The following is a 15,161-nucleotide window of genomic DNA, read 5'->3' as shown; positions in this document are numbered from 1 at the left end:
CTGGTAACTGAGCCTTAAGCATCCTTCCTAGGCTGGTACAACCTCAGGCAAGATTTACCTTTCAGAAACATGCCAAGGTGGGTCTTCTCCACACCTCAGGACATCTGGTCATAATCAGGAACCTCAGAGCTCACACCACCGCACCCACACTGAGACAAGGGCAGTGCTGGCAGGCCAAGGAGGCAGTGGGCTGGGGGACACACCCTGTTACCCTCAGTTTGCTTTCTGGGCTCCTGCTTGGAGCCTGGGAGGTAGTCTCAGCCACACAAAGATCATCCTTGAGATGCAAGCTCTGGACGGCGCAGGCATTCCCACCTAAACCCTACCAACACTCCAATCCAAGGGAGCAAGCTGAGAAATGGGGAATGTGACCTTCTGTGCTTAATTGCATGTTGAAGTCCTCACAAAAGCTTTGCAAAAACATGGAGATTTATGAGGACAATACGGTGCTATCCTAGTAAAAAGCTGACATTTAAATTGTTCTCATTTTATATCTTTGTAATGAAATTCTTTGTTTCCTCTGCAGCCATTTTTGGGTATTTACTAACATTCAGAGAGCTCTCTGCTGCATGCAGAATTTTGAGTTTCACGATGTCAGGCTGGGCTGTGTGACACATGAACACAGGACTGCTCTGCAGCTCCCGGGGGAGTTCTTACCCCAGGAATAGCGAAGGACAAGGTGTCCAGCCACCCTGCTCCCGCCTCTCCCTCCAAGAGGAGGGTTTTAAAAAAATCACCAAAGCTTCATATTTTAATGAGTTTTCTTTGCAATTTGTATATAATAGATTTTCAATAACAACCTGTAATTAGTTCATTTTCTACTATTCAATTGCTCTGCACGGAGGAGGCCATTGACAGCTTCCAGCTGGGATCTTTAAAAATGGAGAGTGCTTGAAGACTCAGCTCCAGACAATGACTAGAAAGTGCTGGGCTCCACCATGCAGCTGTTAGAAGTAACCTACTGCGATGGGAAAGGGGCAGTCTGGGTCTGAAATTTCCAAGTGTGGGAGAAGAAGAAACTGGTGCAGGGTGCACTGACCAGCACTCATCAGTTCTGGTTCAGAATTGAGCCCTCCGTGGTGTAATGGGGGACAGAGATTGTTCCACCCAGAACCCCAATGCATAGATGGGGGGCCCCAATTCCTGCCACCCTGTTCTTCATGGTGATGAGGACTCTTTAGACACTTGCCAAGGAGCTCCTGATGGCTTTTCCTGCACAGAAGGGGCAGCTGGTGGGGGCAGGGGCGCACGCTCTCAGCTGTGTTTCTTATATAGCCAGGGAGGACCAAGTCCAGACCCCAGGACATCAGTTCCTAGGAGGCCTTAGATAACAGCTCTGCTCACTTGTCTGTCCTGACAGTCATTACTGGTGGCCTTCAAAGGCCACGTCCAGCTCTCCGGCTGATACTCGGTCCCCTCTCCAGCAGCCTGCAGGCTGGCGAGCCTACAGTGATGGGGACTCACCGCTCCCTGGGCAACTCTGGAGAGGCTGGGGAGGGTCCCCCTCAGAGCTGAGCTAAGCCTGACCTCTCCAAGCCCTGGCCTCTGAGTTCTGCCCCTGGGGTCCTAACTGTGGTGGTGGCCTTTCTACTCTGGGTATTGCCTCCACTCTCACTCAAGCCTCTTGCCTCTTGGGATCACACGCTGCCCCCACCTGCCTGGGATGCCTTTTTACTCACCTTCTGCCTGATCATCTCCCGCTCGGCATTCAGGTCTCTGCTCCAATGTCCCTTCCTGACCTCTCTGGGGACATTCGGTCCTTCTGCACCTAGGACGCTTTCTCTTAGTTTATTGTTTATTGGGTCATCTTTCTGTTTCCCCCCCAACCCCCGGCCCCCTGCCTCTCTACCCAGGTGGCAAGCTCCTCATGGGCAGGGCCTGCTGTGGTCTTGCTCACAGCTGAGTCTCTGCCTGGTGCTTCCCAGAGAGTGGGCTTGTCTTCCACAGTTTTCCTAATGCCTAATGCCACCTCGTCTTCCACAGTTTTCCTCCTCCTAAGCTTCCCGACCTCAATTCCCGACCCTTTCTTTGTGCTGCTCTCCCTGCTCTGGATCAGGCTTCTCTGAAAGACTCTGGTTGGTGGCCTGCCCCTTCGATGCCGCTCCATGCCAAGTATATGGATGCGAGAGGAGACCGGGCCTGTCCCTCCCTGCCCAGGAGCTCGCCGTCCTTTCAGAGAGCCTCGGTCCACACTAGCTTCCAGGCAGACCCACTGGCCTTCCCACAGTGGTCTTCCTTCCACATGTCTTCCCTGATCTGTGGGGATCTTGGGTATTTGTGGCCAATGATTTTGCTCCAGAGGCCCACCCTGCCAGCCTGCCAGGGCCCAGCATGGAAATACAAGCCCATATTCTATGCCTACGAATTATTTCCAAGGTGTGCAGATTTGCAGAGCCAGCAAAGCTGACCTCCTGGTGAGGTGGCAGGAGTTGGGCTGGATGGTGTTGCTGGTCCTGGGCGGCTGCAGTCAGGGTCTGTTGCATCAAGAGGGATGTGGCTGTGGGCCAGCAGGTGTGCAGGGCTGACGAGTGGGCTGAGCAAGAGCCCTCCTTGGCATACACAGTAGCTGGAGGTGGAGGTAATTACGCAGCTTGCCAGCCAGCTGACCAGAGCACTTACTCTGAGGAGGGCCAAATGGTTAGTTAGCGGCCCTGGGGTCAGGATGAGAGCTTTCTAGTGTGAGTTGCTTTTGTCTTCAATAAAGTGTCATTAGCCCATGTGAGAAGCAGGGGCTCCCCTCACACCCAATTGCTCATCCAGTGATTAGGGATGTCGGGGCTGGGGATGTCCAGCTGGCCTGGTTCAGCCACGCTGATGCTTCTCTAGCAGGGGTCCCAGCTGTGGAGCATCAACAAGGCACTTCCTCTGCCCCTGCTTTCTCAAGGCCCCCTGGAGGCATGCAGACACCCTCTGGGGTCGCTGGCCACAGCTGCATGTCTGCACTCCTCTGCTTGCCCAATGCATTTCTCCATGTCTTTCATGCCCTCAATGAGCTTTACCAAGGCCTTCCTGGGTGCCATACCCCATGCTGAGCAGAAGAACTGGATGACTGAAGAAGCCTCTATCCTCAGGGAGCCCATGGTCTAAAGGGGGTAGGATAGCAATGGCATGGCACAGGGTGATGGGGCACACACGGAAATCATCATCATCACCGTCACTGCTGCCATCATTGACCTGGTTAATGTTTGCCTGACACTTACTATAGGCAAAGTCTCATGCTAATCACTTCACATGGATTAGCTCCTTTAGTCCTGGGTAACCCTGTGCATGGTTGCTATTCCCATTTACAGATGGGAAACTTGAAGCACAGTTTAATCTCTGGTGGGGAGCTGTCCAAGGTCACACAGCTAATTGCAGAATAAAGATTCAAGACCAAGTCTAGCTTGGACTCTGGAGTCCACACTCCTAGCGATCAGGCCACAGCCTTGCTAACCCAGGGCTGTGGGCACACAGAGGACGGTGTGTGGGGCTTGGTGGAGGAAAGAGAAATTGAGGAACATCTCCTGGAGAAGAAGACCACTGAGTTGGGGCTTGAAGTTTAGGGGAATCACTGTGTGGACAGTGAGAGTGTCTTCAAAGGAGAATGCAGATGTGTTGTAAAGTTTGTTTAAATGCCTGAGAAAGTTCTAGAATCAGACATGCCCATTGAATTCTGACTCTGCTACCTGCTGGCTGTGTGACCTTGGGTTAGCTACTTCCCTGAGTTTCAGTTCCTTCATCTGTAAGATTGGACATAGTGTACAGTGCTGGCACATGTTAAATGTTGCGTATCACTTTATACAACTGGAGCACCAAGCCTGTGACTAACTACAGTGATACTGACAAGCAAAGTCATTCAGATGGTACACTGACTGTGCACCCCGTCCTCCAGCGCTGGCCTTGGGAGACTCAGCAAGCTCACATGGAAGGCTCCTTGAAGCCTCTCTATGCACTTGAAGTCAGGACAGCACCCCCACTTCTGTCTCTGGGAGGGGGTGGTGAGTCTCACACCTCTGTCTTCCAATTTTCAATTCCTCCCTTGGCCACTCTGGCTTTAACTGTTTTGTGGCCCTGAGAAAATGAGGGACGAAGGGCAGTGAATCAGTTTTTCGGCCACTTTATTTGCAAGTCCCGTGTGAGAAAACCAGTGTCTCCCTTTGGGGTTGGGGGGCTCACTGGCACCCATAGTCTCAGCTTCGGCCAAAACCGAGACCAGCCCATAGGCATTGTTAGCTCTCCAAATTCAGGAGCTGAGTAAATTCAGATAAAATTTTTGATGAATCCCATGCTATTTAAAATCTTGTTACTTCCTATCCAAAACTCAGGAACTACATGGAGTAGAACATAGCAGTATCCTTGCCATCCAAGCTCCTTGTCTCAACTCACCCTACACAGATAAAGAGCCGGATAGGTCTGGGTAGTGAGGATGCCTGCAGTTGCTTATTTTACCATCCTGCTCAATACAGGGTGGGTGTGAGGACCGGCTGAGATAGCGTGTGCGGAAATCTGGTATGGGGTCAGGCACTGTTAGTTTCAGAGGACAGTGAAGTGGAAAGTGAGGCTGCACCCTCCTTTCATTTTGCAACAGTGACGGTGAAAAAACAGCTGTAAATTCACCAGGGGACCATTTCATCTGTTTCATAGAGCCTCCCTGGCTAGAGTGGTAGTGCTGTAGGTGAAAACACTGTTTTCCTTTCCGTTTGCCTGGATCTTACACATGCCAGAGGGGAGGGAGGGTGTCTGGCTCCCCCACATTCAGCACCCCAGGTCCTCCTGACACTCCGCCTGTGTGGTCCCGGATGTTAACACGTGAAGCCCTTTATCCTGCACTGCTAGCTGCTCAAAACCTTCCCAAGCAGCCAACAAATTCAGGGGCTTTGCTCTCAGAGGAGTTATTAAAAGGACAACTATTTTCTAAAAAGCAGAAGAAACTTGCAATGAATTTAAAGTAAGAAAAATCCTTGTTTTAGCAATGTGTTTTCCCCTGATCCCAACCTGAGCATTGAGAACAGTGCAAAAACCAAGCATTATCGAGAAGCTCTTTAGATGAGCAACTTTGAGGTTAATTTACTGTGATGAACAGACAGGGCCAGCACACATCTTGCTTATGGCGACCCTGGAGCCTGGGTCTCTGCCATGGCAGGGACGGGAGGCACTACTCCTTATTGAGGTGGTGGGGTTGGCATGGGGAAGGGGAGGCAGAGGGCACGTGCTGGAGGAGGACACTGTGCCTTTAGTTCCTAGATCAGTCTGTGGCTCGGCAAGCCAAAGCAACGCAAAGAGAATGCTTAGTTGACAGAAGGAGGAATGGAGGGCACCCTCATATTTCATTCCTGTCCCTGAACAGAGAGAGGCAATTGGGAGCCTTGGCTCCATCTGACAATCAGAAAGAGATTGAATTAACTCCCATGACTAGGCACTGCCTGCCACCCTGGAGGAGGGTCACCTGTTCCTCAGAGCCAGGAAAGGGCTGCAGCCCCACCACGAGCCAGTTCAGCAGGAAGAGCCACCAGCTGTGGGATTCCTAGCATCACCTGCCACCGGCTGCAGACGGTGGCAATCACGGCCCAGCAGGGCCAGGCCAGCTCCATGGGAAGACGTGATTTAGGAGACCACCCCCACAAACCTCAAAAACTGATAAATACAACTTCCTTCTCCGGGGAAAACAGCCCCAAACCCATCATCCCTTAGTAAAGTGATTGACTGTGCGTCCGTAGGCTACCGAGCTGGGGTCACCCCACAGACCTCACCCTGCCTTGTACCCAAGGACGCCAGCGAAAGAGAGACTAGAAAATAAAATGCTAAAGCCTCAACCTCTGCCAGCCCATCAGCTCCAGTTTCTAAAATTAATCCAGAATGTTGTTGCTGAAATGTTTGAGATATTACTTTCTGGGTTTTAGTGAGATTTCTTTAATGCCCATCGATTGCTGGGTAATAACTTGTACCTATATGTCTCATTTCAATTACCTATTTAAAATTCGCTGAACCATAAATCTATTCCCAGAGCTATGGGAATTTAGTTGAGAGTTCCTGTGACTTTGAAAAACCATTGATCCTGTATGCTCCAAATGGCTGCATGTCAAGCCTTTATAGTGGGGGTTAACTCATTTTGTGGCTTCCTTAATGGCTGCGAGTTTACGTTTTATTGCATATCTATTATTTGGGCTGGGCTGTGATGAATGGTTTAGCTGTCTGGTTCAAAACAAGTCCAAGGCAACAGCAGAATCTAATTTGCTTTAAAATTGATGATTATAAAGCTTTTCAAATAATAATCCAGGAACGAAGGGAGCTGATGCCACATTGCTCTGTGTGAGACATGTGGCTGGAGGTCAGGTGATGACGTCCCTCCCTTTCCAGTATAGCTCATGTTTATAATGACCTTACTAGGGAAGCTGGGGAGTCCTTCTCTTTCATCATAGGCAATAGGGACACTTCCATTTCCTTAAGAGGAAAGCCAAGAGCTTTCTGTTTGGCCCCAGACCCATTCCTGGGAACTGTGCTCATGCAGCAGAGGCTGCTGTGGTACCAGGTACCAAGATGGTGTCCAAGCAGTGCCATTTTCTGCTTAATGATGACATCCTGGGACATTAAATAATGATGCCTGGTATACCCCCAAATCCCTGAAGTCCAGTCTTGGCCTCTGGCTCTTAGAAGGCACTGAGGTTTTCCTTCATAACTCCTTTGGCAGAGGGGTCTGAGCTCAGAAAGCATTTCTGGAATGTCTTGGAGCTATCCTCAGACCACGTGTTGCTGCCTTCCTGACTTGGAGAGCTGCTGTCCCTGTAACCTGCCCTAGCTGCTCGAGCCAACTCTTGTTCATGTTCCACGGAATCATCAAAGAGTCTTAGTGTGGGGAGGCGGGTGGGGAGGATATTGCCAGAAATGGACTCCGAGGACAGGAGACAGGGTCTTGTCCAGTGACATGCAGGTCAGTGTTTAACAACTGGCTCCCTAGAAAAGAAAAAATGTCCCCCCTCCTCCTTTTTGGTAGCATATGTGTGGTGTGAATTTCTATGGTGTAAATATTCCCCATGTGGCCAGTTTAAAGCTACCAAATGTTTAACTGTTTGCTTGCAAAATTCCTGAACATTTAATGATGGGCTCTCATGAACCAGGTGTAGGGAGCTGTGGATACTTCTACACATTCCAAATGTATTTCCAGATGTATTTCTGGAAATAATCTCTTTGGCCTATAAGACAAACACCTCCACAGCAGGATAAGCCTACCAGTCACTCTCACCTTTTATGAATGAGCAGAAACAGGTATGGGTTTTACTAGTGGGTAGGGAGGAAGATGACTGGGACCCTGCACAATCACAGTAAATCAAGCGAAGTGCTGGAACCAGGGGGTGGACTTTGGTGCTAATGATGATATGAACTGGAAAGGCACCTGCAACCACGTCAAGCTCATGAACACTTCCCATAGGGAAGAATCATGCTTGTTTCTCTCATGTCATCCGAGCACCTCTCTATTTGCCACAAGAACCCTTCTTCCCAACAAATCACAAGGATCCCTCTTCAGGCCTTGTGAAGGTGTGGAATAACAACAGCCCAAAGAGATGTCGCTCTGAAGCAGGAATACTTTGCTGGAAAATGGGACTCCATGTAAAGGCTGGGGTTGAGGGAGGATACCAGGCTCTGTGGCTCAGGGCACTCAGTGCCCCTGGGGGTGGGGTGGGCTTGCACGAGCCTCCTGAATGCTAGGGCTTGCATTTAGGAACTGTGAGCTGGCAGGTCACAGCCAAGGGTATATGCATTGCCCACTTTAAGCAGAGCCTGAATATCTTCCAATATAAGGGGCTTCATCTATTTTGGGCCAAGAATGTCCTCTCTAGTCTCCAGTGCAGGCCCAGCACCATCATTTCCTCTCCTCCCTGATGACCCCTGCCTGGAGCTCCGCAGAGCTCTTGTATCTTGCATTTCTTGGAAGCCCTGTCCCAGCACCACCTCTGGTTAATGTAATCTCTTGGAAGATCACCTCAAGTAAAAGATACAGGCCCCATCCACTTCCATATGCACCAAGCACTCCCTGGAGGGGCACTCAGAATACCTCCTCTGTTTTCAAAGAGCACCCACTTTCCCTTCTTCTCCAGGGATGCTCTGCCTCTCTTCACCTTGGACTCTCACTCTCCATTGACCTTGGGTAGTTGCTGCTCCTTGCCCCTGCATGGCCAAGCCTCCAGGCCCTCCTGCAGGTTTGTTTTCTCCAGGCAGGGCTCCCCACGTGGCCAGGCCACAGCCTGAGGATATCCCTAAAATCTGCTTCCTTCTCCTTCAGTCATAGAAAGCCCCAAAGTGTATTCACAGCACCCTCACAACTATGCTTCAATTACAGTCCTGGGCCCCTCAAAGACTGAGAAAAATCTTTATTCAAAAAGAACAGGGCGAGCCCTCCCTGGCCCCATCCACTCTCCATTTAGCCTTTTCTTAAACCTCAGGCTTGCTGCAAAACAGATTCAACAGCTTTCCTCTGTATAAGAAACCAACCTGGGAGACAACCGAGGACAGACCCAGGTACCCGGCAGCATGTTGGTGCAGGAGCACCCGCGGAAATAAGCCCTTTTCCCACTGGGACCCAACTTACGGAAGGCCATGTAGAACTCGCGGAGGGTCAGGGAGCTGTCACTGTTGTAGTCATCAAACCGGAGGAGGTCACCTGGTGAGCAACCGAGTAAGTCTTCATCCAGGTCCTGCTTCTCCAGCACGTGCTGTGGGGTGAGGAAGAGAACAAGGCCAGAGTCAGGTGAGTTTAGAGTCACGGGCATTGCTAGAAATAACTCAGGCCAAGAGGGAATCCAGGGACAGCTCAGTGGGCCTTGGGGAGCACCAGAAGCTCTTTGGTTTTGTCTTGTCTGACTCTTTCATTTTATGGATGAGAAAACTGGGGCTTGGAGAGGGGAAGTGGCTTTCTCAGGTTCACACAGTGCTTAGGGCAGGGTCTACACTAGAGCCCAGGTCTGTCTTTTCCCTGTCTGGGCAGACAGACCCAAATAGTCTGGGATGGGAATCCTTGAGGCCACCTGCTCTACCTGTGTGCCATCGATGGGGAGAGAGGAGAGAAAAGGTTCCATTAGATAAATCCAGCAAACAGTGACTGAACTCATTGTGAGGACTGAGGTCTGCCAGCTTCCAGTTGCGTGGAGCTGGAGGTCACTGCTGCATCCATTCACCTGCCAGCCCTTACCCATGGCAGGTAATGGTGCCTGGCCACAGCACACTCCCAGACCCCTCCATTCTATCCACCTAGACCTGAGCTTCACCCTGTCCTGCCCGGGACACAGATGTCCACCCCTGTAACTCTGGCACGGAGGCTAATGATACAGGCTCTTGAGAACTCCTCTCTGGTTGTGGTCTGAGCCACAGGACACAGAAGCCTGCCCAGCATGATCAGCCACATGTCGCAAGGTAACTAAGAGTAGAAATTCCAGGCACCCTCACTCAGCTGGAGCTACAGCCAGAGGCCAGTGTGTCCAGAACTGAAGGTCTTGCAAGGAAAATGCTCAGCAGGAAATCTCAGAAGAAAATGATTTTATTTTATTTTGTTGGGGGGCGGGGGGCAGAGGCATTTTCTCTTTATTTAACATTCTCAGCTTGGTCTGCTGTATTAAAGGCAATTTAATGTGATAATGTTAAAAAAATGACCCTTCACCCAGCAAGTAAGAGTGTTCAATAAAAGGGAGATCAACCATAACGCCTGAGATCAATCTTCCGAAGATGGAAATTTCCCTTTGTCTATTTCTGCATTGGAAATTGATTAACTTTTTATAGGACTGACGAGTTTTTCCCCAGCACCTTTGATTCGGTGTCAAGGAAAAGGCCCACTTTAGCCAGGCTCTGCTTGGCAGATTTATGAAATGGACTTTAACTATATTAAATTTTAAGGAGGAAATCATAGTCCAATTACCATGCTTGTTAATGGCTTCAGGTGCCTCAGGCCACATATCTGCCAGGTTAGAACAAAGTGCCTGGTAAGATTCCGTTACCTGGTGGATATCCGGGAGCCATGTGGGCCTGGATGCCAAGCGCTCATAGCGACCTCTGTTCAAGACAAGCTGATACCACCTGCCCTTGGCGCTCCCTGCTCAGTAGTTTGAGGAATTGCCAAGTGGTTCTTCCTGCAGGTAGCTGTAACCAACAGGACCTGGGATTTTCCCAGAGCAGCCTGAGTCACCTGTAGGTCCCTGGCTCTGACCGTTGGGGTCTTAGCCAGAGCTGGGGCCTAGTGCTGATGGAGGTGGTGACATGCTGGCAGGGCAGTTGCCCTGGGGGCCATGGGCAGCAAGTCCCCGGGGATGCAGGCCTTGAATGGGCTGCGTGAACCGCTCAGGTATGGATGAGCAGAGCAGAGTCATCTGAGATTCCCGTGCTCCCTGGAAGCAGGCTCAGGACCAGCTGGAACGGAGGGCCTATGTTCCAGAACTTCTGGAGGCCACTCCTACTAGGGTTCTGTGGGTACTTGCTGTTCCTACAGACCTTGAAAGGACCATGTGGTGCCTCTTGGTGGGAGCCATTCTCTCCAGGGAGATTCTGGGTGCCCTGAGGACGGCAGGTGCACGCAACTCAGCCTGCTGGGGTTTCATCTCAGTTCCATCATGTGCCAGGCAGTGAACAACTCAGGCAAGTTGTCTGATTTCTTAGGGCCTCAGTTTCCTCATCTGAAAATATCTGTGAAGTGGGATGATAGTAGTCCCCTCCTTACAGCAGAGGATGGTGGAAAGATTTAAGGAGGAGATAATAATGATAATAAAAATGATGATGACAACAATGCTGATGACTCTCTCCATTGAAACATACCACGTAGCCAGGCACCATGGCTCACGCCTGTAACCCCAGCACTTTGAGAGGCCATGGTGGGTGGATCACCTGAGGTTGGGAGTTTGAGACGAGCCTGGCCAATATGGTGAAAAGCCATCTCTACTAAAAATACAAAAATGATCCAGGTTTGGTGGTGCAAGCCTGTAATTCTAGCTACTCAGGAGGCTGAGGAGCATGAATGGCTTGAGCCTTCTTGCTCCTCAGGAGACTGCAGTGAGCCAAGATTGTGCTACTGCATTCTAGCCAGAGTGAGACCCTGTCTAAAAAAAAAAGAAAAGAAAAGAAACATACCACATGCCAGTCACCACTCTAAGCCATTCACTATCTTAGCTCATTTAACCCTCATGATCACCCCGTGAGGTTCACAGCTAAACACAGCAGCACAGCAAAGTGAGGTCGTCTCCCAAGGTCCACTAGTGCGTACATGCTTGACCTCAGGCAGTTTGACCTTTACTAAAGGCTGCATTCTTTGCCACTATCCTACATTACAAAGAACTCTTCTGTGTCTATTAATCATAGGTCAAGGGCCTCGCTCAATGCCAAGCACATGGCTCAGTGAGTGCTAGGGCACTCCCCACCCCACTTCTTCCCAATGACCTGGTCACAGTCTTGAGAATGTCCCTAGGCCATGTGTAAGATTTCTTTAAAATGGCATCAAAGGTGGGGACCTGTCTTTAGTGTCCATCCTCTGTGTGGACAGTCTGTGGTCTCCAGAAAAGAGCTGCCCACCGCCCCCCACCGCCCAGCTTGGGGAGGCTGACCTCGCTCTGCTTGCAGAGCTCGCAGCTGCCTTATGTGGCCCTAGGGCTCCAGACCCTTAGAAACAAACCAGAAAGCAGAAGTAGGAATGCAGGCCCCTCCAGCCCACCCCATTTTCTGCCTTCAGGACCCTACACGCTCCTCCCTGCAACTGGCAGTGGCTGTGGCTGTGGCCCCTGTGAGTGAGGTCACTCTTTCCTTGCTTTCTGTGCTGCAGACGCTAACTAGGTGTCTAGTTAGCTCGACAAAGGACGTGTGCACTGTGTTCAACACTGCAGTTTTAGGGGAGGGAGGCAAACCACAGGGTGTAACGCAGCTGTTTCCCCAGATGAGAGCAGGGCTTGGTGGGGGTCCATGGGTAGACACAGGGCTTTCTGCAAACAAGCAGGCTGGGGTTTGGGTTCTTGATCTTTGGATACCAAGGAACAGTGATGTCCTAAGGTAGAGGACTTGGGGATTTCTAGTTTACAGCTCCAATGGTGTTCAATGGAAACCAAGCACTGCTTCCTTGTAACTTTTTTGCTGAGGAAAGTAAAGGATTCAAGAAAGAAATGATTGATTTCCTAGTTAAAACATCAGAGACCAGGCCCTCTGAAGTGAGTTTTTTGCCAGATAGCTGAGAGGGCTTGAAAGCTTGTTTGTAAATAGTGGCTGAAAGTGGCTGGTGGGAAGAAGAACCTGACCTCATTTTGTTTGTGAGATGTTCTCAGGGGTATTGAACACAACAAGCTCTTAGACACTGGTGCGGGGCGGGGGGTGGGAAATGGAAAACTGGATTCCTCCATAATGTGACTTTCACTGAATGCCATGCCCACCTGAGCCAGTTCAGAGCTGCTGAGGCGGCCATTGCCATCTGCATCTAAGTCCCTGAACAGAGACTCCACGAGGAGGCGCTTCTGGGAGGCAGGGTCTTGTCTGCTGTCTCTTTCTGGGAGTGGCTGCAGGCGGGTCTGGAGCGCCAGAAGGACATTCTTCAAGCGAGCATAGCCGGCCATGGTGCACGTGTCACCTGAAAGAGAAGATGAGGTTATTATAGTGAGGCTTATCCCGTGGTCTTGAGAGAACGTTCTTGCCATTTGTCCACTCATCCATTCCACCCACAAATAGTCACAGGGCATTTACTATGTGCAGTACACAGTGCAGCTGTAGTCGATGGGATTTGTCTGTGCTCTGCCCACCAATCCATCCTATAAATATTGATTGAACATGGAACGCATGCTACACATGATGCAAATACTGGAGGGAATCTTGTTTGTCCATCTGATAAATATTTATTGAGCACCTACTACAAGCCAGATTAGAGTGAGTGCCAGATAGAATGGGAAATTCTTCCAGCAGAATTTATAGAGGTAGCTCCACAGAGGCTTAAGCCGCCCCCAATTCCATTTTGTAATAGCTGGTTTTTGCCTTAATCCTATCTTAAAGGCTGCTTTTGAATACTTGGCGTCCTAGATTAGGGAGTTTTAGTTAACAGGGCTAATAAGCCCTGCTTATGTTAATTAGGTACCCTCCCAGAGCTTGATTACTTCAAAACAAACATGTACACACGTCTATGACCAAGATACAAAAAGCAGCTCTACAACGTTCAAACCGAAGCACACAGCTTGTTTTATCCCAGGCACGCTTGCTGAATGGCACCAAATGGTGCAGTGTTCGGGCAGGTGAGGCCTCGGGTGCATTGCAGCATGGCGTAGTTTATCTTGCTGGTGATGGGGCTACTAGGATGGACCCACGCAGGGCACGGCCCATCCACTGGGGCTGCAGGAGAGTCAGCAGAGAGGGCAGCTGCTCCAGCCAGCCCCACTTCCCATCTCCCCGGGGGATGAGTACTCCCGGCGCCTGGCTTTGCTGAATCCTGGAGAATGGGCATGGGCTCCTCACTGACCATTCCAGGTTGAAGGCCAACAGGTTGCTGGAGCCTAGGGCTCTTCTCCTTAATTCCAAAGCCAGTTTAGGGCCTGAGGTAATGGCCCAGAGTTGCAGAGTCAATAGGAAGAAGTGCTGGGGAGAGCATGGGCTCTTCCCCCAGGTTTGAGCTCTAGGTCTGCTGCCATTAGGCATGTAGCCTTGGGCAGGGTGCCTCAGTGATCTCATCTGGGAAGCAGAGATGCCAGTGCCTCCCACGTGGGGTTGTTACGAGGACAAAATAACATGGGCACATACAGGGCTTTGCACTGGCGTGGTACCCAGTAAGGGCTCATAATATAGCTGCTGTCTCCCTTGTCATTATGGGAACGGCATTTACTGAAGAGCAACCATCCGGGAAGCCACTTGGGGGAAAGGGATGATGGGAAACTGTCTGTTTCTCTCTTCCTCCCTTCCTCTTTTCCTCCCTCATTCCCTTCCCCCTTCCCTCCCTTGATAAGTCTGGACAGCCCAACCACTTTTTCTTGTGCTTGTTTGTATTTCTAGATTTTCTTCCAATTTGGGGTCAATTGATTTCTGTCAGAAACAGATGCCCATTACCATTTCCTCCTGCATGTTTATTTAGAAAAAAGTCGATTGTTGTGTTCAATATAATCAGATCTATTTGCTCTCTGGGAGTCTTAGTGCTCTGATAAGAACGCCTTTCTCCCACCCCCTCACCTTGCTCGCATCCCTCTTTTGCCTGGTAGGATATTGATTCCTGGGAGTCCTTGGGGCCTCCAGTTGGCAAACCCAATTCTCAAGTCTGTAGAGCTACATGGTGTTGAAAATAGTGACTTTGTCCCCCTACAAACTTGCTGGGTTTTTCCTTTTTCTGGGCTTGGATAAAGATCAGTTTCAGGGAAGGGGAGGAACAGTTTTGCCCCAGTCTAGCTCCTCATTCCCTGAAAGAAGCTGAAATTTGGTCCTGGCAAATGGACCATAAGTGGGGGTACAGAATGAAAGAGGAGGTGGGGCTGGCTGCTGGGGTAAATGGTGATGGATGTGTGCCTGTGTGGAGGGTCCGCAGGAGCCAGCACTGGGGGTGTCCCCAGGACTTCCCGAAGGGGGAGCATTTATACCCAGATACTGAAAAATTGATGTACACAGCAGATGGATATGGTGTCGAGAAGAGGCTGTCCTCAGATACGCTGGTGGGCAATGGGGCTCTGAAAAGCATGTCACAGCAGGGCCACCTAAAGGTGAGGCCAGACTGTGTTAGAGGGCAGGATGCCTCATCATGCAGGCCCCCCAACATTCCTCCTGGACCTTGGTGGGTTGTAAACCACTTCTGACCTATCTGCTGCCCTGGGCAAGATTCCCTTCTGGGAGCCTCTTGTTTCATCTCAGGATCCCAGTGGGCAGCCTGGCCCAGGCATGGCATGGAGAGTGCCCTGGGAGTTCTTGGGGTCACCATCTGGCAAACACAATTCTCAAGTCCATAGAGCTACATGGTATAGCTGGGGTCCCCCTGTGAGCAGGGGTCTGCAGCTAGACAACACCTTCAACACTGGCAGGCAGGGGAAACCATCCAGGTGGGTCTTGCTGGATTGGAAGTGGGTGCTGTGGCATCCTCCCTGGCTCTGGCCCTCCTCACAGCTCCCTGTGAGCTCAGACTTCTGGCTGCTTCACCCTGGCAACTGCCCAGCAGACACCTTCTAGTCAGGAAGGTATGTGCATGTCTAGAAGTCAATCATCTGCGG

General features: G+C 50.6%; 1 protein-coding gene across 2 annotated transcripts in view; it reads right to left on the bottom strand.

Annotated features, from left to right (window-relative positions):
- Positions 1-15,161, bottom strand: part of FSTL4 (follistatin like 4) — a 425,558-nt gene that overhangs the window by 112,736 nt on the left and 297,661 nt on the right. For both annotated transcript variants that reach the window (XM_017532416.1, XM_017532418.1), the window contains exons 5-6: positions 12,369-12,562; positions 8,564-8,687 (exon numbers count right to left, since the gene is read on the bottom strand). In XM_017532416.1, coding sequence (XP_017387905.1) covers positions 8,564-8,687; positions 12,369-12,562 — 318 coding nt within the window. The remainder of the gene's footprint in view (positions 1-8,563; positions 8,688-12,368; positions 12,563-15,161) is intronic.

The sequence above is a fragment of the Cebus imitator genome, unplaced genomic scaffold (assembly GCF_001604975.1).
Source record: "Cebus imitator isolate Cc_AM_T3 unplaced genomic scaffold, Cebus_imitator-1.0 Scaffold76, whole genome shotgun sequence".
Lineage (NCBI taxonomy): Eukaryota > Metazoa > Chordata > Mammalia > Primates > Cebidae > Cebus > Cebus imitator.
The sequence above is the reverse complement of the archived record's forward strand: the minus strand, read 5'-3'. Positions and strand labels throughout refer to the sequence as shown.